At 45.1% G+C, this 22764-nt stretch overlaps 1 protein-coding gene and 1 pseudogene across 1 annotated transcript; one reads left to right on the top strand and one right to left on the bottom strand.

Annotated features, from left to right (window-relative positions):
* Positions 1–12168, top strand: part of LOC139159964 (zinc finger protein 585A-like) — a 59917-nt pseudogene extending 47749 nt beyond the window's left edge.
* A 3712-nt stretch (positions 12169–15880) lies between these two features.
* On the bottom strand, positions 15881–19177 carry LOC139159250 (tigger transposable element-derived protein 1-like). Its single transcript, XM_070736592.1, has 2 exons — positions 17680–19177; positions 15881–15936 (listed from the first exon to the last, which is right to left on the bottom strand). The coding sequence occupies exons 1-2, from the start codon at positions 19175–19177 to the stop codon at positions 15881–15883; spliced, it is 1554 nt and encodes a 517-aa protein (XP_070592693.1).
* Between the last annotated feature and the right edge of the window lie 3587 nt (positions 19178–22764).

Genomic DNA, 22764 nt, shown 5'->3' with positions numbered 1-22764 from the left:
CGCTGCAACGCGGTTTTTCAAAGAATATTAATTAAAAAATAATTAATAATAAAATAATCAAAATAATAATCAGTCTTATATGTTTCTATGTTTCTATAAGTCCGCGCTAGTTCTCTCTCTCTTTCTCTCCCTGTTGCCGGCGTGGTATATGAGAGAGAAAGAGAGAGGCAGAGGTCGGGCGCATTACCGGGAGGTGGAGGCGGCGTGGGGACGCTGGGTGCCGGGGACACCGAGGAGGGGGTGGACGTGGCCTCTCAGCTGCAGAGCCGAACAAGGGCGGAGGCAACGGCGGAGTCCGGTGCTGGGGCCATGCGGGGCCGCTCATCCAGGGGGGCGTGGACTGGCAAGTCGCCCTCCTTTCTCTTTCTTTCTCTCTCTTATACCACACCGGTAACAGGGAGAGAAAGAGAGAGAGCGGAGGGCACCTTGCCGGTCCACGCCCCCCTAGATGAGCGGCTCCGCATGGCCCCAGCGCCGCCCAGGCAAAGGGGAAACCCCAAGATCGCTTGCCGCTTGCCGTATTGCAGCGAAGGAGGCGAAGCAAGGCTCCAAGCTGCAATACGGCAAGCGGCAAGCGATCTTGGGGTTTCCCCTTTGCCTGGGCGGCGGGAAGACCAAGGGAAGGTTCCTTCAGCCGCCCAACACCTGATCCGCTCCGCAGCGCGGCAGCAGCGAGGAGCCGAAGATGGGGTTTCCCCTTTGCCTTTACCCCATCTTCGGTTCCTCGCTGCTTCCGCGCTGCGGAGCAGATCAGCTGTTGGGCGGCTGAAGGAACCTTCCCTTGGTCTTCCCCGCCGCCCACACGCAAACTCCACCATCTGCGCATGTGCGGCCATGAAAAAAAAATGGCGCGCATGCGTAGATGGTGTTTTTTACTTCCGCACCACTATAACGCGGAAATCGATTAGCGCGGGAGGTCTTGGAACGTAACCCCCGCGCTAATCGAGAGATCACTGTATTCAAAAGAGAAAATCACTTAAGGGGTTAGTATTATAATCAAATAGCCTATGAGGGAATCAATGGGTTAATGGACTCCTAACAGAATATTCTATACATGGGGAAATTAAGTTCAATTAATATGTACAGTAACTAGTTAAATGGTACACTGGATGATTAGTTAGATGATTAATTCATTAAAATAAGTTCAATAGGTTCAATAAATTTTAAATATCAGTTAATATGTACAATAATTATTTAAATGATACACTTGGTAGCAGTTAATATCCTATTATAGTACGTATAGTAAATATTAAGGGCAATAAATTCATTAGGGTAAGTACAGTGAATTTTTAAGTAATCAGTATATTGAGTGTTTAATATAAATTGTAAAATTATAAGTTATAAAACGGTTATTGGACAATATAGAGACCTTGTGTTAGTTATCAAATATAGTCAGGGGTATAGCAAAATTTTGATGTTAAAAAGATATTTGTTATACCATTAATTAGTATATCAGACCGTTCTGCGTTCTCCAGATCTAGGTCGTAAAGTTCTAGTAAAATTTCGATGTTGTGTAAGTTGGTGCTTATGTGCTGAGTTGGTTAGGAAAATAGATAGTCTGCTGAGTATAATCGATGTTAACTTGTCCGCTCCAAGGATCTTCTGTCGCAAGTGTATTATAAATATATTCCACCCCTGGAGCTTCTCAAAATCTGTCCAGATTGTTAGGGGGGTTAGAAAGCAACTCCTTCCTCGCTGTCAGTTTTCCCAGCGTGAGAAATGAAGACGGACTGTGACTCAGCAACAGAAGGGGAGATCGAAAGGAAAAACAAGAACCAGGAAGCAGCTGAGTCACGCTGAGTCACACTGTTCACGCTGATGAAACGGAGCCTCAAGATGAGTTTCAGAAGTCAGGGAAGACAAAACGGGAACACATCTAAAACGATAGAGAAACCCTCTGGGACGTCAGATCTTCATATTATATTATACAAACTTCGCGTGATGTTAGAGGATAGAATAACTGCCAGAAGCTGTAAAGACCCAGAACACTTGGTCGCCGCCAGCCGGAAAGAGGAAGAGGACGGCTCCTCCTTCTCTCTTCTCTGGTCGGAGCTAGTGGTTTTTCAAGCTCAGAAGACGCAGCCCAGAAGAGTGGGAGAAGAAAAATCTCCAGTTGTAAAATCTCCAATACGATCTCAGACTGGTATGTTTTGATTCAACTCCGCCGTCTCGTTCGCCTCCGCTAGTCACCTTGTAGTCTTGACCAGCTGGGAGCTCTCTAGGCCGCCATGTAGCTCCTAGCTTACAGGCACTCCGTCGTATGGGGATAGATCGCTCCGTCGATCGGGCAGCCGCCTCGGAATCAGACTAGCGTCACCCCCAATCCGTCACACCCCTAATCGCAGGGTCTGTAGCCCTCGGGGACCGAAGAGAACCTGTAAAAACGGAGGTGTATAACGGAGCTCCGCTCCACACCGTCCATTCAGCTCCGCCGCTGGCTCCGCCCCGCCGCAGGATATGATCTTGTGGGCAATACTTAGATCTTGTTTAAGGCATCTTAGTTCTAAACTTTCTAGGCCCAGGATTGAAAGTCTAGTCTCATAGGGTATTCTATTTCGAGTGGAGGAGTGAAGGGCTCTTCTGGAGAAGTATCTTTGGACATTTTCAAGGGTGTCAATGTCTGAGATGCGATATGGGTTCCAAACAGATGAGCTGTATTCGAGGATGGGTCTGGCAAAAGTTTTGTAATCTCTGGTAAGTAGTGTGAGATTGCCAGAGCAGAAGCTACGTAGGATTAGGTTTACAACTCTTGAAGCCTTCTTAGCTATATTGTTGCAGTGGGCTTTGGCACTTAAATCTTTTGTTATTAGTATACCAAGGTCCTTAACCGAGTGGGGATTGTCTGTGATAATTTGATTATTCAGTTCGTATTTGGAGTTCAGATTCTTCTTCCCAATGTGTAGGACAGAGCATTTGCTCGTTGAGATTTGGAGTTGCCATGTGTTAGACCACTCAGAAACAGCGTCAAGAACTTTTTGGAGAGTACTTGTGTTATCGGTGGTGTTGAAGAATTTTACATCGTTGGCGAAGAGGACACAGTTTTTTTGTTTGTTTGTTTTTTTGTTTGTTGATTTGATTTGATTTGATTTGATTTGTATGCCGCCCCTCTCCGGAGACTCGGGGCGGCTAACAGCAATAATAACACAGCGTACAATAATAATCCAATAATAAAAACGATTAAAAACCCATTAATATAAAACCCAAACATACATACAGACATACCATGCATAAAATTGTAAAGGCCCAGGGGAAAAGAGTGTATCAATTTCCCCATGCCTGGCGGCAGAGGTGGGTTTTAAGTAGCTTATGAAAGGCAAGGAGGGTGGGGGCAATTCTAATCTCTTGGGGGAGTTGGTTCCAGAGGGCCGGGGCCGCCACAGAGAAGGCTCTTCCCCTGGGTCCCGCCAGCGGCATTGTTTCGTTGACGGGACCCGGAGAAGATCCACTCTGTGGGACCTAACTGGTCGCTGGGATTCGTGCAGCAGAAGGCGGTCCCTGAGATAATCTTGTCCGGTGCCATGAAGGGCTTTATAGGTCATAACCAACACTTTGAATTGTGACCGGAAACTGATCGGCAATCAATGCAGACTGCGGAGTGTTGGTGTAACATGGGCATATTTGGGAAAGTCCATGATTGCTCTCGCAGCTGCATTCTGCACAATCTGAAGTTTCCGAACACTTTTCAAAGGTAGCCCCATGTAGAGAGCGTTACAATAGTCGAGCCTTGAGGTGATGAGGGCATGAGTGACTGTGAGCAGTGACTCCCGGTCCAAAGAGGGTCGCAACTGGTGCACCAGGCGAACCTGGGCGAATGCCCCCCTCGCCACAGCTGAAAGATGTTTCTCTAATGTGAGCTGTGGATCGAGGAGGACGCCCAAGTTGCGAACCCTCTTTGAGGGGGTCAATGATTCTCCCCCCAGGGTAATGGACGGACAGATGGAATTGCTTGTGATGTAATCGCAAAGGTCATTGATGTAGAGAATGAAGAGCGTTGGTCCCAGTACACTGCCTTGGGGAACACCGCTTTTAACTGGGTCGGGGGTGGATATGGTGCTTCCTATTTTGACCACTTGTTGTCTGTTTGACAGGAATGCTGTAATCCAGCTATGGAGGGATCCTGAGATGCCATAGGATTTGAGTTTTAGGAGTAGTTTGTCGTGGACCACTGAATCAAAGGCTTTGCAGAAGTCAATATAAATTGCATCTGTAGATTTCCCTTGATCTAGAGTAGTTGTCCATATATTTTTGCAGTGGAGGAGCTGCAGGTTGCAGGATAGGTTTTTTCTGAAACCAAATTGTTTGTTAGAGAGCAAATCATTAGTTTCTAGATGGACTGATTTGTTTATAATTGATTCCATGACTTTGCATGGGACGCAGCATAGTGAAATTGGTCTGTAGTTATCTACAAGAGAGGGGTCTCCTTTTTTGAAGATGGGGATGACCATTGCTTTCGACCATAGCTTAGGAAGTGTGCTGGTTCTGAAGGATTTTTCAAAAATTATGCTTAGTGGTTCAGTTATGGGTAAAATAACTGATTCAGTGACTTTCTCAGAGGTGTTACCGGTTTGTGGCCTGGAGGGTAAAACAAGTTGTATCAGAGAGTTTAATGTGTGGTTAAGGCAGTGGTGTAAAGCTGAAGGTTTTGGTTATGTAAGTCATGATGTCAGTAGATGGTCTAATAGGGAGTTGTTTAAGAGGGATGGTTTGCATCCATCATACAGAGGTACCCAGGTGCTCGGTGAGGAATTCAGAGCTTTTTTGGACAGGCATTTAAACTAGGTAAAGGGGACAGAGATGTACCAGATGTGGAGGATTTCTGTCCCCGACCAATGAGGATACATCAGTTTCTGGAAGCTTATGAAAAGGGAGCTGAAAATAAAATAGATGTAGTTGTTGATGATAAGGGGCAAACTAATAATGAAAATAATGTTCTTCGGGTAATGTGCACGAATGCTCGAAGCTTGAGCAACAAGCTCTGTGAGTTAATGGCCATAATATCTAGAGATAATTTGGATCTGGTTGCCATAACTGAGACATGGTTTAAGGATTCCAATGAATGGGAAATATCCATACCAGGATATACACTGTATAGGAAGGATAGAATAGAGAGAAGGGGAGGTGGAGTAGCCATTTATGTTAAAGAAAGTCTAAAAACAATACTAATTCAAAATACATGTAAAGATCTGGAGACCCATTGGATTTGCATGCAAAATAAAGACGGTTCTGTCATTAGAATTGGGGTGATCTATAGGCCTCCAGGGCAATCTGAGGAACATGACAACAAGATGGTGGATGAGATTACCCTAATGGCAGTAAAGGGAGATATTGTGGTTATGGGTGATTTCAACATGCCTGATGTTGACTGGAATATCCCCAGTGCCCTTACATGCAAAAGTAAGAATATAGTAGAGGCCTTTACAGGAGCAGCTATGGCACAGCTAGTTAAGACACCAACTAGAGGGGAGAATATTCTAGATTTAGTTTTTACAAATGGGAATCGGGTTTCAGAGGTCAAGGTGGGAGAAAATTTAGGTTGCAGCGACCATCTATGTTTGTGGTTTAATGTAAAAACTGATTGTGAGCAATCCTATACTGCAACCAAAGTATTGGATTTCAGAAAAACAAATTTTAATGCAATGGGGGAATATTTAAATAATGAATTAAAGGGGAGGGATAAAATGGCAGGAGCGAGCACCCAGTGGACTGTATTAAAAAAGGCCATCTTAAAAGCCACAAGACTTTATGTAAAGCAAGTAACTAAAGGTAAAAGGAAGAAGAAACCGCTATGGTTTAGCAATGATGTAAGGGCTATAGTCAATGAAAAAAAGGCTGCCTATAGGAGGTATAAAGAGTCTGGAAGTATAGCTGATAGAGAGGTGTATAAAATGACACAGAAGGAGGCGAAACAGATAATATATGCTGCTAAAGCCTCAAAAGAGGAAGAAATAGCAAAATCTGTAAAGAAGGGGGATAAAACCTTCTTCAGATATATTAGTGATAGGAAGAAGAAAAACTGCAGCATCACAAAGCTTAGTACCGGGAATAATACATGCATTGATGGGAATAAGGAGATCGCTGACCATTTCAATAGCTACTTCTGTTCAGTTTTCTCAAAAGACACCTTACAAAATAATACTATAGAGGGATATAGCATTGCTTCCAGCTGTACGGATTCAGCTCCAGTGATCTTAGAAGCCGATGTCTTAGAAGAACTTGAAAGATTAAAGATAAATAAGGCAATGGGTCCAGATGGCATCCACCCCAGAGTTCTTAAAGAACTCAGATCTGTCATTGCTACCCCCCTGACTGATTTGTTTAACCAATCCCTGTTAACAGGAGATGTTCCTGAGGATTGGAGAATGGCCAGTGTTGTGCCTATCCACAAGAAGGGCAGTAGAGAAGAAGCTGGAAACTACAGGCCAGTTAGCTTGACATCAGTTGTAGTTAAAATGATGGAGACTCTACTCAAAAAGAGGATAAATCAGCATCTAAAAAACAATAACTTATTGGACCCAAATCAGCATGGCTTTACTGAAGGCAAATCGTGTCAGACTAATCTCATTGAGTTCTTTGACTATGTCACAAAGGTGTTGGATCAAGGTGGTGCCGTGGATATTGCCTATCTGGACTTCAGCAAAGCCTTTGATACGGTTCCACATAAAGAGCTGATAGATAAATTAGTGAAGATTGGACTTAATCCCTGGATAGTTCAGTGGATTTCAAGCTGGCTGAAGCATAGACATCAGAGAGTTATTGTTAATGGCGAGTATTCTGAGCAGAGACAGGTTACAAGCGGTGTGCCACAAGGGTCTGTTCTGGGTCCTATTCTTTTTAATATGTTTGTGAGTGACATAGGGGAAGGTTTGGTAGGGAAGGTTTGCCTATTTGCCGATGACTCTAAAGTGTGCAATAGGGTTGATATTCCTGGAGGGGTCTGTAATATGGTAAATGATTTAGCGTTACTAGATAAATGGTCAAAGCAATGGAAACTGCAGTTTAATGTTTCCAAATGTAAAATAATGCACTTGGGGAAAAGGAATCCTAAATCTGAGTATTGCATTGGCAGTTCTGTGTTAGCAAAAACTTCAGAAGAGAAGGATTTAGGGGTAGTGATTTCTGACAGTCTCAAAATGGGTGAGCAGTGTGGTCGGGCGGTAGGAAAGGCAAGTATGATGCTTGGCTGCATAGCTAGAGGTATAACAAGCAGGAAGAGGGAGATTGTGATCCCCTTATATAGAGCGCTGGTGAGACCACATTTGGAGTACTGTGTTCAGTTCTGGAGACCTCACCTACAAAAAGATATTGACAAAATTGAACGGGTCCAAAGACGGGCTACAAGAATGGTGGAAGGTCTGAAGTATAAAACGTATCAGGAAAGACTTAATGAACTCAATCTGTATAGTCTGGAAGACAGAAGGAAAAGGGGGGACATGATCGAAACATTTAAATATGTTAAAGGGTTAAATAGGGTTCAGGAGGGAAGTGTTTTTTAACAGGAAAGTGAACACAAGAACAAGGGGACACAATCTGAAGTTAGTTGGGGGAAAGATCAAAGGCAACATGAGAAAGTATTATTTTACTGAAAGAGTAGTAGATCCTTGGAACAAACTTCCAGCAGACGTGGTTGGTAAATCCACAGTAACCGAATTTAAACATGCCTGGGATAAACATATATCCATTGTAAGATAAAATACAGGAAATAGTAAAAGGGCAGACTAGATGGACCATGGGGTCTTTTTCTGCTGTCAGACTTCTATGTTTCTATGTTTCTATCAAATTGTTATTGGGATTATCCATAATTAAGGAAACCTTTGTCCTTGCTCAGGACATTCTGTCTTTGGAGGACGTGGCCGTGTATTTCTCAGAGGAGGAGTGGTCTCACCTGGACGCTGACCAAAAAGCACTCCATGAAGAAGTCATGCAGGAGAATTCCAGGAATCTGTTTTCTCTGGGTAAGAAGACATTTCTGTGCTCAGAAATAGAAGAGAGTTAAATGTTATTTCTGGGGAGGGAAATCCTTTATTGACAGTGCATTCAGCAAGCATTCACACACCCCTTCACTGTGTAGAATTTTGTTATGCTGCTACTGTTGTTGAAATTCATTATTTTTTCTCATTCATCTACTCTTGGTACCCAATAATGATGATGATGTGAAAACAAAATTTTTTGCAATCTCTGTAAATGTATTAGTTTCTAGCCTGGTGTTTTAAGCTTTTCACCAAACCAACTTTATGGAAGAAAGAAATTTATTGAAAGAAAGGTTGGCAGATTGCCTAGCCTGGCTTTTTACCTAAAGAATTTTACCTAAAGTGTTCTGCTCATGAAATACAAAATACCTGTTTCATATAAGAATTTATGGAGTCCCTGAGGTGTAGAGGTGGGGGCCAGGTGGAGGATGTGTGTAGCATATGGTGGGAGAGTTTTGCACATGCAGAAGGTAAACCCACCAAGTAGCCACGGTTAATCACTATACCTAATTGAAGTCTTCAAGGAAAAACACTGCAGCAGGCTTTCTTGTAAAAATATATTTTACTTTTCTTCTTATCAAAATACTTCTCTAAAAAGACTGTCAACTTTACACTTAACCACTTTATCAAACTATCTACAATACTCTCATATAACTCTTACTACATCCACCACTGCAACCACTAAGCACTAATCACTATCTACAAACCACCCAGCAGAAAACCACTCTATAACAAACCACACCCATGCAAGGGTGTTACTCCTATTATATAGGTTACAGCCAATTAGGTTGAAAGCACAATTACCAAACCCATGATTACATACTGAATATGGCTTACATCAGCCTTCCCTATGGTTAAAAACTATTTACAGTAGTATCTCGTGATACGAACCCCTTGCCATACGAACTTATCGAGATACGAACCCGGGATTCTGAATTTTTTTGCGTCTTCTTACTGTTGTGATTCAGTCTGAGGCTCCTCAGGGAAGGGCTGGAACTCTGCCGGCTCCATGCTCAGAGGGGGAGGAGGAGGAGGAGGAGGAGGACCAGGCAGACGGGGAGGAGGAATGTCAGGCCGAGGAAGAGGGAGAACAGCCTGAGACCCCCGGGGGGATCTCTCCCCAGCGAGTAGCCTGGAGTCCTTAGATGAGAACGCACAAGCCATCATCGATATGAGGCAGAGAAGAGCAGCACAACGAAGGGGACAATTAGCCAGGTATTTCCATCCCTAATAGGCAACAGCTGGGTTTGCGTGTGGTTATCCCCAGAAAGGTTGAAAAGGTAGGCCCGCCCTTCCTGTATTGTGGAGAGTTATCTTTTGGGAGTTCTGTGACCTTGCTTCGATCCTTGGCGTCTCTGATTCTGGTTTGTGGCTTCGAAGGCTGAAAACTTGGGGGAGGCGTGGGTTTTATTATCTACAGTGGTGTGTGTGCCAGCAAGAAGCCTGTTGTATTGTCTGGCCATCGTGACTCTTCTGTGAAGCCTCATAGCATTCCAGTTTGTAAGAACAGTTTTTGTTCTCTGTGTTTGTTTTCAAAGAGATAAAGTGACTTTGCTTTTTACCAGCGTGTCTGGCTGCTTTTTTCAGTTGGTGTTGAAGTCTGGGGGCACCCAGACAGAACACTTGCGAACTTTTTTCGCCTTACGAACCCGCAAGCGCTGAACCCAGAGGTTCGACAAAGGTTCGGGTTCAGGAGGCCTCGGAGAAGCACCGCCGCCCATCTGTCACATTCCGAAACAGCCGGGGGGCTTCTCGGAAGTTAGGCAAAAGTTCGGGTTTGGGGTTTGCCCAGCTGTCACCTTCACAGAAGAGCCGTGGAGCTGTCAGCTGGTTTGGAGGCTCAAACAGAGGTGGGGAATCCCAATAGGGAATTCCAGGGGTGGAGCTTTGACATCACGGAGATGTCCTCCCTGGCCGGCCGAAATCTGGACTCCAGACAATGCTCTTGTTTTTTCTATCTTTTGCTGCTTGGAAAACTACAAAAAGCAATAAACACTATGAAGGAAGTCAGAGATCTGTGCATCCTGCCACAATTTGTCTCTGAGGAAGAGGCTGTATCTACTGAGCAAGGTTCTGCCTACCAGGATTCAGGATTCCCTCCTGAACCTGGTCGCTGAGCCCGTGATGGCCCTTAGTTGCCTTAACTGACCGGATGACCTCTGGGAGGGATGTTTAGAGATATGCCCACTTGTGTACCGAGTTTGTCGTTAGTCTTAAGTTGAGGGTGGGGAGATAGTGCCATCCAGAAATTCCCCCTGACTTTCAAAGATTCGGCTCTGCAGACAGATGGAGATCAGACTTTGATTGAAGATGGGATCTGGTGGGTAGGTTGCTGCCCCAGCATGACAAGGTGTCCGATGCTCTTTGAGAGTTTGTGGCACACGGAATTGTCCCAGGTCAAAGATGAGATCAGGGCTGCCATCCCATCCTGTTATAGGGCTATGATTTCAGTTGGAAATGGGTCTTTCCTATAATCTTTGTTTCAGCTCTTCAAGTTTGGGAACAAAACCTCTGAAATCCATTTATGACTCTTTGGCTAAATTTCAGAAGAAAAGTTTTGATTGTTCTCTTTTCTTGCTACAGTTTTTCTTTTTCTTTTTCAAGGTTTTAATGGTCAAGAAAACAAGAATTGCAAGGAGGAACACCAAGCAATCCATCACACAGGAGATTATCAATTATAGAGCATGGAAAGAGCTCTACCCGTAGTACTGGTCTCAGTTCCCACAAGAGGAGCCACACAAGAGAAAGACCTTATAAATGCACAGAATGTGAAAAGAGCTTTATCCATAGCAGAAATCTTCTTCGACACAAGGCGAGCCACACAGGAGAAAGACCTTATAAGTGCATGGAGTGTGGAAAGAGTTTTGTCTGTAGCAGTCAACTTCTTCGACACAAGAGGAGCCACACAGGAGAAAGACCTTATAAGTGCATGGAGTGTGGAAAGACCTTTATTTGTACCACTGGTCTTAATTCCCACAAGAAGATCCACACAGGAGAGAAACCCTATCAATGCGTGGAGTGTGGAAAGAGCTTTACCCATAGTAGCAGTCTCTCTTTCCACAGGAAGAGCCATACAGGAGAAAGACCTTATCAATGCATGGAGTGTGGAAAGAGCTTTGGCTGTAGCAGTCATCTTCTTCGACACAAGAGGAGCCACACAGGAGAAAGACCTTATAAGTGCATGGAGTGTGGAAAGACCTTTATTTGTACCACTGGTCTTAATTCCCACAAGAAGATCCACACAGGAGAGAAACCATATCAATGCATAGAGTGTGGAAAGAGCTTTACCCATAGTAACGGTCTGTATTTCCACAGGAAGAGCCATACAGGAGAAAGACCTTATAAATGCATGGAGTGTGGAAAGAGCTTTGTCCATAGCAGTAATCTTCTTCGACACAAGAGGAGCCACACAGGAGAAAGACCTTATAAGTGCATGGAGTGTGGAAAGAGTTTTGTCTGTAGCAGTCAACTTCTTCGACACAAGAGGAGCCACACCAAAGAGAAACCCTATCAATGCATGGAGTGTGGAAAGAGCTTTGGCTGTAGCAGTCATCTTCTTCGACACAAGAGGAGCCACACCAAAGAGAAACCCTATCAATGCATGGAGTGTGGAAAGAGCTTTGGCTGTAGCAGTCATCTTCTTCGACACAAGAGGAGCCACACAGGAGAAAGACCTTATAAGTGCATGGAGTGTGGAAAGACCTTTATTTCTACCACTGGTCTTAATTCCCATAGGAAGATCCACATAGCAGAGAAATCCTATCAATGCATGGAGTGTGGAAAGAGCTTTACCCATAGTAGCGGTCTCTCTTTCCATAGGAAGAGCCATACAGGAGAAAGACCTTATAAATGCATGGAATGTGGAAAGAGTTTTGTCTGTAGCAGTCATCTTCTTCGACACAAGAGGAGCCACACAGGAGAAAAACCCTATCAATGCACAGAGTGTGGAAAGAGCTTTACTCGTAGTAATGATCTTGATTTTCACAAGAGGAGCCACACAAGAGTCACATAAAAGTTTGAAGTGTGGAAATGGCTTTGAAAAGAGTTATGATCTCACTTTACATAAAAGGTTCCCTTTGTGAGAAAAAAAGACATGGCTCCATGGAGTGAGGAAAGAATTTGTAAGGAGTAAAGCTCTTACTTGCCATAGAAACATCCACACACAAGATAAACCATATGAATAAAGGAATTGTGGAAAAAGCTTCATTAGAAATTTCTGAAAGAAAATCAGTATGGTTTCTGCAAAGGCAAATTGTGTCTTACTAAGTTGTTAGAATTCTTTGAGTGTGTTAATAAACACACAATGAGGGTTTTTAGTGGGTATATATCTATATACACATAGTAAAATACATGATGAAGGTTATAGAGGAGATATTCATAGTAAAATATATCTAAGAAATAATAGAAAAGAAAGTATAGTAATAGGCATACAAATCCAATAAATAAATAAATAAATAGAACATATCAATTAAAGAATAGAAGAAGAGATGTAGGAATAGAAGAAAGGTATAGGAGATATAGGAGAGCAATAGGACAGGGGACGGAAGGCACTCTAGTGCACTTGTACTCACCCCTTACTGACCTCTTAGGAATCTGGATAGGTCAACCATAGATAATCTAAGGGTAAAGTGTTGGGGGTTTGGGGATGACACTATGGAGTCCGGTAATGAGTTCCACGCTTCGACAACTCGGTTACTGAAGTCATATTTTTTACAGTCAAGTTTGGAGCGGTTAATATTAAGTTTAAATCTGTTGTGTGCTCTTGTGTTGTTGTGGTTGAAGCTGAAGTAGTCGCCGACAGACAGGACGTTGCAGCATATGATCTTGTGGGCAATACTTAGATCTTGTTTAAGGCATCTTAGTTCTAAACTTTCTAGGCCCAGGATTGAAAGTCTAGTCTCATAGGGTATTCTATTTCGAGTGGAGGAGTGAAGGGCTCTTCTGGTGAAGTACAGTGGTACCTTAAGATACGAACTTAATTGGTGCCGGGGGGGAGGTTCGTAAGACGAAAGGTTCGTAAGACGAAACATTGTTTCCCATAGGAAACAATGTAAAGTCAATTAATCCGTGGAACCAAAAAACCCCCCGCAAAAAAAACGGCTTTCCGGCTGTTTTAAAAGGTGACAGCCGGCCTGGGGGGCTTCCCAGCACCACCCCGAACCCGGGTTCGGGGTTCGGGGAGGTGCTGGCAAGCCCCCAGGCCGGCTGCGACCTCTTAAAAGAGCCGCGCCGCTTCCCATCTGTCTCCTGAAGCCGAACGGGAAAGCCGAACTTCCGCGTTCGGCTTCAGGAGACAGCTGCGAAGCGGCGCGGGTGTTTTAAAAGGTCGCAGCCAGCCTGGGGGGCTTGCCAGCACCCCCCTGAACCCCGAATTTTTGCCGAACTTCCGGGTTCGGGGTTCGGGGGGTGCTGGCAAGCCCCCCAGGCCGTCTGCGACCTTTCAAAACACCCGCGCCGCTTCGTAGCTGTCTCCTGAAGCCGAACGCTAAAGCCGAACTTCCGCGTTCGGCTTCGGGAGACAGCTGCGAAGCGGCGCGGGTGTTTTTAAAGGTCGCAGCCGGCCTGGGGGGCTTGCCAGCACCCCCCTGAACCCCGAACTTTTGCCAAACTTCCGGGTTCGGGGGGTGCTGGCAAGCCCCCCAGGCCGTCTGCGACCTTTCAAAACACCAGCGCCGCTTCGTAGCTGTCTCCTGAAGCCGAACGCTAAAGCCGAACTTCCGTGTTCGGCTTCGGGAGACAGCTGCGAAGCGGCGCGGGTGTTTTAAAAGGTCGCAGCCGGCCTGGGGGGCTTCCCAGCAACCTCCCGAACCGAACCCGGGGTTCAGCAAAATTTTGCCTCTTCTTACGAACTTTGTTCGAGTTACGAACCGGCATTCGGGAGGCTTCTGGGAAGCCCAGCCGCCCGGCTGTTACCTTTTAAAACAGCCGCGCGGCTTCCCAGCAGTCTCCGAACGCAGGTTCGTAACTTGAAAAAAGTTCGTAAGAAGAGGCAAAATTTTTCTGAACCCCGGGTTCGTATCACGAGTTGTTCGTAAGACGAGGGGTTCATATCTTGAGGTACCACTGTATCTTTGGACATTTTCAAGGGTGTTAATGTCTGAGATGCGATATGGGTTCCAAACAGATGAGCTGTATTCGAGGATGGGTCTGGCAAAAGTTTTGTAATCTCTGGTAAGTAGTGTGAGATTGCCAGAGCAGAAACTACGTAGGATTAGGTTTACAACTCTTGAAGCTTTCTTGGCTATATTTTTGCAGTGGGCTTTGGCACTTAAATCTTTTGTTATTAGTATACCAAGGTCTTTAACCGAATGGGGATTGTCTGTGATAATTTGATTATTCAGTTCGTATTTGGAGTTCAGATTCTTCTTCCCAATGTGTAGGACAGAGCATTTGCTAGTTGAGATTTGGAGTTGCCATGTGTTAGACCACTCAGAAACAGCGTCAAGGTCTTTTTGAAAAGTAGTTGTGTTCGGAGAGGGGCAGCATACAAATCGAATAAATAATAATAATAATAATAATAATATTGGTGGTGTTGAAGAGTTTTACATCGTCGGCGAAGAGGACACAGTTTATTTATTTATTGATTTGATTTGATCTGTATGCCGCCCCTCTCCAGAGACTCGGGGCTGCTAACAGCAATAATAAGACAGCGTACAATAACAATCCAATAATAAAAATGATTAAAAACCCATTAATATAAAACCCAAACATACATACAGACATACCATGCATAAAATTGTAAAGGCCGAGGGGGAAAGAGTATCTCAGTTCCCACATTCCTGGCGGCAGAGGTGGGTTTTAAGTAGCTTACAAAAGGCAAGGAGGGTGGGGGCAATTCTAATCTCTGGGGGGAGTTGGTTCCAGAGGGCCAGGGCTACTACAGAGAAGGCTGTTCCCCTGGGTCCCGCCAAGCGACATTGTTTAGTTGACGGGACCCGGAGAAGACCCACTCTGGGATCTAACTGGTCGCTGGGATTCGTGCAGCAGAAGGCGGTCCCTGAGATAATCTGGTCCGGTGCCATGAAGGGCTTTATAGGTCATAGCCAACACTTTGAATTGTGACCGTAAACTGATCGGCAATCAATGCAGACTGCGGAGTGTTGGTGTAACATGGGCATATTTGGGAAAGCCCATGATTGCTCTCGCAGCTGTATTCTGCACGATCTGAAGTTTCCGAACACTTTTCAAAGGTAGCCCCATGTAGAGAGCGTTACAGTAGTCGAGCCTCGAGGTGATGAGGGCATGAGTGACTGTGAGCAGTGACTCCCGGTCCAAAGAGGGTCGCAACTGGTGCACCAGACGAACCTGGGCAAACGCCCCCCTCGCCACAGCTGAAAGATGTTTCTCTAATGTGAGCTGTGGATCGAGGAGGACACCCAAGTTACGAACCCTCTCTGAGGGGGTCAATGATTCTCTCCCCAGGGTAATGGACGGACAGATGGAATTGCTTGTGATGTAATCGCAAAGGTCATTGATGTAGAGAATGAAGAGCGTTGGTCCCAGTACACTACCTTGGGGAACACCGCTTTTAACTGGGACGGGGGTGGATATGGTGCTTCCTATTTTGACCAATTGTTGTCTGTTTGAAAGGAATGCTGTAATCCAGCTATGGAGGGATCCTGAGATGCTATAGGATTTGAGTTTTAGGAGTAGTTTGCCGTGGACCACAGAATCAAAGGCTTTGCAGAAGCCAATATAAATTGCATCTGTAGATTTCCATATATTTTTGCAGTGGAGGAGCTGCAGGTTGCAGGTTCTGAAGGATTTTTCAAAAATTATGCTTAGTGGTTCAGTTATGGCAGAAGAGAGCTTTTTTAGGAAGTAAGCATATAGACCATCTGGTCCGACTGATAGAGAAGGTTTAAGGTCACGTAATGCTTTTTCAACTCGGTCTTCAGTGAAGTCTACTTGGGTTAAGTCGTTGAGGGAGTTTGAGGTGCGATTGATGAAATTGGGGGATGAGCCATTGCTGTGAACAAAGACAGAGTCAAAGAAAGAGTTGAGGAGGTTGGCTTTGGATGAGTCATCATGGTATCCTTTGTTGTTGGGTCCTTTGAGAGGTGGGATAGGTCTAGAGCAGTGGTCCCCAACGTTTTTTCCACCAGGGACCAGTTTCAGCAAGACAATTTTTCTATGGCCCAGTGGGGGTGGAAAGGGGCGTGGTTGGGGGCGGGATTAAGCATGGGGGTGCTGGTCCTCCCCGCCCTTCTTTCCCGCCATCGTCCTGTGGCCGGCAAAACCTGCCTCCCAGCCCTCTTGCCCAGCGGGAGCTAAGCGCTGGAGAGAGGGGGTCAGGCTGGCCCTCCTGCCTCCCCCCAGCCAAAAACGCAAAAGCGCCCCGCGGCAGAAGCCAAAAGAGGCTTGAGCCTCTCGGTCCTTCCCGCCCCTCTGTCCCATCCATCGTCCTGTGGCCGGCAGAACCTGCCTCCCGAGGCCTCTTGCCCAGCGGGAGGCGAAGCGCTGGAGGGAGGGGGTGGCGGCATGAGGGCCGGCAGCTGCTGACTCCACGGACCGGTGCAACATGCCCCGCGGCCCGGTACTGGTCCGCGGCCCGGTGTTTGGGGACCCCTGGTCTAGAGTCTTTGAGTTTATTATTGACAAAGTTGTAGAAAGCTCTATTAGATTTGGTGCGTTGGAGGCTTTCTTGTTTATTTATTTATTTATTCGATTTATATGCCGTCCTTTTCCTTGCTGTAGTAGTTAAGGGCATTCTGTTTTTATTTGATTGCAAATGCTTTTATATCGGCTTTTGAAATGGGAAACTTGTCCTTTTTTGTTTTTCCTCCAGAGAGATTTTTTTCTTGTTTGTAATTTTCTTATTGAGATGGGGAGGTTATTTTTTTTGTTTATGGTACATGTTAGAGGTACATGAAGTCTGATGATAATTTTCATTTTGAGTAGGAATGTGTTGTAGAGGTCATCAGTAGTGTAGCATTCAGAGAATACAGTTTTCCAGTTTAATGTTGAGAGGTGGGCTTCAATGAGTTCGTACTTCGCTTTTTTGAAATTGAATTTTGGTGTTGTATTATTTTGGTGGTTCATAGTGTGGCTTAAGTTGAGACTGAAGTTTATGATGCTGTGGTCGCTGTTGGAAAATGGTTCTGTTATTTGTAAGCCATATATTGCACTTTTGCTGTTGTAGAAAATGAGATCCAGACAGTTATCAAGTCTGGTATTGTTAGTTACCAATTGGTCGAGTCCCAGATAGGTGACGGTATTATATATAGTAGAATGGATGGGTTTCATTTACAGTGATACCTCGAGATACGAGTTTAATTCGTTCCGGACCTGTGCTCTTAAGTCGAGCAGCTCTTATCTCGAACGACTTTTCCCCATAGGAATTAATGTAAATAATTTTAATTGGTTCCAGCCCTCAAAAAATTCACAAAGTTAGTCTAAATTATGCAAAAATACATGTTTTTAATGAAGAAACTTGTAAACTTTCTTAAACTTTTAAATTTACATATGTACACAGTAGCCTAATCATCTGTTTTTGCCTTTTTGGCTGCACTTTCACTTGGAGCAGCTCTTTTTGTAAAAAACGTGTCCAATGACATCTGCTTTTGCCTGCTTTTCAAAATGTTGCGAAAGTGAGTCAATGAGGTGTCATTGAAAAGTGCTGCTGAACGACTCGTGGCTACTTTCTCTGGGTGATTTTTTTCCACAAAACTGACAACGTTCTCCCATTGCGCTAGCATCGCTTTTATCTCACTGGTAGGAATGGCTTTCTGTGGTTCCTGCATCTCTTCCTCACTGCTGCTCATCTCTTGGGTCAGATCCGTCTGTTGCATCTCATGGAGCGCCTTCAGGTCCTCTGTAGAGAGCGGTTCTTCATGCTCTTCGACAAGCTCATTGATGTCACCCTCGTCTACCTCCAGACCCATACACTTACCGAGTGACACAATCTCCTCCAATGGGGTGTCAGTCTCGGTGATGTCCTCGGTCTCACCCTCGGGCTCAGCAGAGTCCCTTGGTGCAACAGCAGCAGGCCACAACTTCTTCCACGCCGAGTTCAGGTTTCGCCTTGACACTTCTTGCCAGGCAAGGTCAATGATGTTAAGGCAAGAAACGATGTTAAAATGATCCTTCCAAAACTCACGCAGTGTCAAGTTGGTGTTCTCTGTTACATCGAAACATCGGCGGAACAGATGCTTCGTGTACAGTTTCTTGAAGTTAGCTATGACCTGCTGATCCATTGGTTGCAGGATTGAAGTCGTGTTGGGTGGGAGAAAGACAACCTTCACAAATTGAAATTCTTCAAGGATGTCGTCTTGAAGAGCAGGTGGGTGGCCTGGAGCATTGTCGAGCAGCAGTAAGGCTTGTAGGGGGAGTTCATTAGCCAGAAGATATTCCTTCACCGTAGGACCAAAAGCAAGATTTACCCAGTCCACAAAGAACTGCCTCGTTACCCATGCCCTTGCATTGGAGCGCCACAGGACATGGAGTCTTTCCTTTAGGATTTTGTGCGTCTTGAACGCGCGAGGATTCTCCGAATGGTACACGAGAAGTGGCTTCACTTTACAGTCACCCGACGCGTTTGCACACAATGCAAGGGTTAGACGGTCCTTCATGGGCTTATGTCCTGGCAGGCTCTTTTCCTCGGCAGTAATGAAAGTCCTACGGGGCATTTTCTTCCAAAACAGCCCAGTCTCATCACAGTTAAAGATCTGTTGAGAGACATAGCCTTCTTGTTCAACCAGGCTAGCAAAATGCACAACAAACTCCTCCGCTGTCTTGATGTCTGCACTCGCTGCCTCCCCATGCCGAACCACTGAGTGAATGGCACTTCTTTTTCTGAACCTGTCAAACCACCCATGGCTTGCCTTGAACTCATCTGGATCTCCCGACGAGGATGGTTCATTGCTCTTCAGATCGGCGAATATCGCACGAGCCTTCTCGCTGATGACCGCCTCTATTATTGTATCTCCGGCCAGCTCCTTTTCTTTTATCCAAATTAGCAATAACCTCTCCATCTCTTCATAAACAGACATCCTGAGTTGGGAAATTATTGTCGCTCCTTTTGCTGGTTTAACACCTTTAAGGATGTCCTTCTGCTTCAGGATTGTACAGATGGTGGATGTGCTGCGTTGGAACTTCCTCGCAAGGTCAACAACACGAGTCCCTTTTTCGTGCAAATTAATGATCTCCTGCTTCGCTTCTATGGATATCATCATCTTCTTCTTCTTCTCAGCGGCCTTTTTTGGAGCCATCCTCGCTCTAAACACCGACACCACCGAGACAACTGGAAGCCAACTAGGAAGTTCGGCTCCTATCCCGAATTTGCCTGCAAGCAGAAAAATTAAAATCAGCCAAGTAAGAAAGTTTTAATGCCAACACTTAGAAGGTCCTATTGGTCAGCACTTTGACCCACAAGCCTATTTGCTCCTTCTGGGGGAAGCCTCTGACCATCCTTTGATAGGACTAGAATTAGAGAAAGTGGATGTAGAAATCCTATTTATTCTATGGTCTCAGAAATGGAGTGCAGAATGAATAAATCATTAAAGCTGGTGTTTCTTCTGACCTTGCTAGGCCAAGTCAGGAAATGTAGACATTACAAGAACTTAAAAAGCTGATAAGCTGAGAGCTTTCCTTCCCTTCCTCTTTTTACCCAAAACAATCAACATGGCAAACTTTCAACTTCTCTGCCACCCAATCCTGTAGGACAGAGGTCCCCAACCTTTTTTGCACCAGGGACCGGCTTTAAGCTAGACCAGTTTTCCATGGCCCGGTGGTGGTGGGGAGCTAGCTGTCAGCGGCGCCGTAAAAGGGGCGATCAAGAGAGGAATGGGTGAATGAATGGACGGAGGGTGGGTGGGAAGGAAGGAAGGAAAGAGGGAAGGGACAGGAACAGAGGAAGGAAGGAAGGAAACTTATGAAAGGGGAGAGTAAGAGAGGAAGGAGTGAAAGAAGGGAATGAGGGAGGAAAGAAGGGAGGAAGGAAGGAGAAAAAGAAAGAGAAAGAAAGAAAGCAAGAGAAAGAAAGAAGAATGAAAGAGCAAGAGAGAAAAAGAAAGAGAGAAAGAAAGAAAGCAAGAGAAAGAAAGAAGAAAGAAAGAGAAAGAAAGAAGAATGAAAGAGAGAAAAAGAAAGACAAAGAAAGAAAGGAGAAAGAAAGAAGAATGAAAGAGCAAGAGAGAAAATGAAAGAGAAAGAAAGAAGAATGAAAGAGAGAAAAAGAAAGAGAGAAAGAAAGAAGGAGAAAGAAAGAAGAATGAAAGAGCAAGAGAGAAAGAAAGAAAGAGAGAAAGAAAGAAAGAAGGAGAAAGAAAGAAGAATGAAAGAGCAAGAGAGAAAAAGAAAGAGAGAAAGAAAGAAGAATGAAAGAGAAAGAAAGAAGAATGAAAGATAAAGAAAGAAGAATGAAAGAGAAAGAAAGAAGAATGAAAGAGAAAGAAAGAAGAATGAAAGATAAAGAAAGAAGAATGAAAGAGAAAGGAAGAAGAATGAAAGAGAAAGAAAGAATGAAAGAGAAAGAAAGAAGAATGAAAGAGAAAGAAAGAAGAATGAAAAAGAAAGAGAGAAAAAGAAAGAAGAATGAAAGAGAGAAAAAGAAGAATGAAAGAGAAAGAAAGAAGAATGAAAGAGAAAGAAAGAAGAATGAAAGAGAAAGAAAGAAGAATGAAAGAGAAAGAAAGAAGAATGAAAGAGAAAGAAAGAAGAATGAATAAAGAGAGAAAGAAAGGCAACTTCAAAGAAAGGCTCACTGAGCATCTCTCACTCTCTCTCTCTTTCTCTCCCCCCTCTCCCTTTCCCTCCCTCTTTCTCTTCCTTCCTTCCCTTCTTTCTCTCTCTCCATCCCTCGCCCTCTGACTTCCCTCCCTTGCTGCTGAAGGGGCGAGCGCGCGCACGAACGCGCGCGGGGGCCACTAGAAGAAGGGGTTTTTTGCTTTTTTTTTTCCCGCGTCTCGCAGCGAAAGTGCCCCGGGTTTTTTTGCTTATTTTTTCTTGCTTATTTTTTCCCGCCTCTCGCAGCGAAAGTGCCCCGGGTTTTTTTGCTCATTTTTTCTTGCTTATTTTTTCCCGCGTCTCGCAGCGAAAGTGCCCCGGGTTTTTTTGCTTATTTTTTCTTGCTTATTTTTTCCCGCGTCTCGCAGCGAAAGTGCCCCGGGTTTTTTTGCTTATTTTTTCTTGCTTATTTTTTCTTGCTTATTTTTTCCCGCCTCTCGCAGCGAAAGTGCCCCGGTTTTTTTGCCACCCCCGCCCGCCTCTCGCAGCGAGTGCTTGTCCGTGCGGTTTTTTTGCCACCACCCCCGCCCGCCTCTCGCAGCGAGTGCTTGTCCGTGCGGTTTTTTTTGCCACCCCCCCCCGCCCGCCTCTCGCAGCGAGTGCTTGTCCGTGTGATTTTTTTGCAACCCCCCCCGCCCGCCTCTCGCAGCGAGTGCTTGTCCGTGCGTTTTTTTTGCCACCACCACCCCGCCCGCCTCTTGCAGCGAGTGCTTGTCCGTGCGGTTTTTTTGCCAGCCCCCCCCCGCCCGCCTCTCGCAGCGAGTGCTTGTCCGTGCGGTTTTTTTGCCACCACCACCCCGCCCCGCCTCTCGCAGCGAGTGCTCGTCCGTGCGGTTTTTTTTGCCACCCCCCCCCCCACCCGCCTCTCGCAGCGAGTGCTTGTCCGTGCGGTTTTTTTGCCACCACCCCCCGCCCGCCTCTCGCAGCGAGTGCTCGTCCGTGCGGTTTTTTTTGTTTTCCCCCCCCCGCCTGCTTCTGCACCCCCAGCAGAAACCAAGGACTCACCAAGAGCTGGATACTGAGAAGAGCCGGGCTGGTTTGCTTTGCTTCCGAGCTGATGCAGAGCCGAATAAAGCGTCACGCCCCCCTGACGCTTTTGGCGGCAAAAGAGCCCAGCATCGCTTCGGAAGCCGCCGAAAGCGTCAGAGGGGCGTGACGCTTTATTCGGCTCTGCATCAGCTCGGAAGCAAAGCAAGCCAGCCCGGCTTTTCTCGGCTCGTATCCCGAATGGAAGCTCGTGAGTCGAGCAAAAATTTCTCTACTCTCCCAGCTCGTATCTCGAGTAGCTCGTAAGTAGAGCTGCTCGTATGTCGGGGTTCCACTGTATAGAGGTCAGTATTTCATTTCATAGTCACAAATAATTAATTCTAGGAAAAAAATCTTACTGAAAATGTTGAAACTAGATTAAAGACTGCTAGGTTTTAGCCATAAAGCTGCTGTGCGTTTAACTGCTTTATAGCAATTAGTGTTTCTTACCACAAAAATGTGGTGATTTAGAAGGGATTCTAGGTGGCAGCCAGGAAAACAGTGCCTATCGGGGCTTAATTTTTCAAGTGTGAAATAAAAATAATTCAGCATTTTTCTATGAATTACAATTAAAAAAATTTGTTGCCATGTAGGTATGAGAAAACTTTATATAACTTGCATCAAGCTGGCAATTGAAAATATACCGAAGATTTTTGTAAGGAAAATGTTAATTTACTTTCATTAATATTAACCACAACTTTAGAAAGCAATTTAAACTGCATACATTATAACATTTCTTGCTTAAATCATTTCATAAATCAACTACATCTGTTGTTTTAAAAATTATTTATTTTTTAAAAAATCTGTTGATTTAAAAAATTTTGTCCAATTTCTCACATGTCAGTATTGACAATACAGTGATCCCTCGGTTAGCGCGGGGGTTACGTTCCAAGACCTCCCGCGCTAACCGATTTCCGCGTTATATTGGATGCGGAAGTAAAACCACCATCTGCGCATGTGCACCATTTTTTTCATGGCCGCACATGCGCAGATGGTGGAGTTTGCGTGTGGGCGGCGGGGAAGACCAAGGGAAGATTCCTTCAGC

The sequence above is a fragment of the Erythrolamprus reginae genome, chromosome 2 (genome assembly GCF_031021105.1).
Source record: "Erythrolamprus reginae isolate rEryReg1 chromosome 2, rEryReg1.hap1, whole genome shotgun sequence".
NCBI lineage: Eukaryota > Metazoa > Chordata > Lepidosauria > Squamata > Dipsadidae > Erythrolamprus > Erythrolamprus reginae.
This window is presented reverse-complemented; position numbering and strand designations above follow the sequence as displayed.

Bases quoted from the DNA above. Each gene is read 5' to 3' on its own strand.
- LOC139159250 (XM_070736592.1), bottom strand. From the start codon at position 19,177: ATGGCTCCAAAAAAGGCCGCTGAGAAGAAGAAGAAGATGATGATATCC. The intron at 15,937-17,679 runs GTGAGATAAAAG...CTTTGTTCACAG, and splicing joins ACAGAAAGCCATTCCTACCA to CAATGGCTCATCCCCCAATT.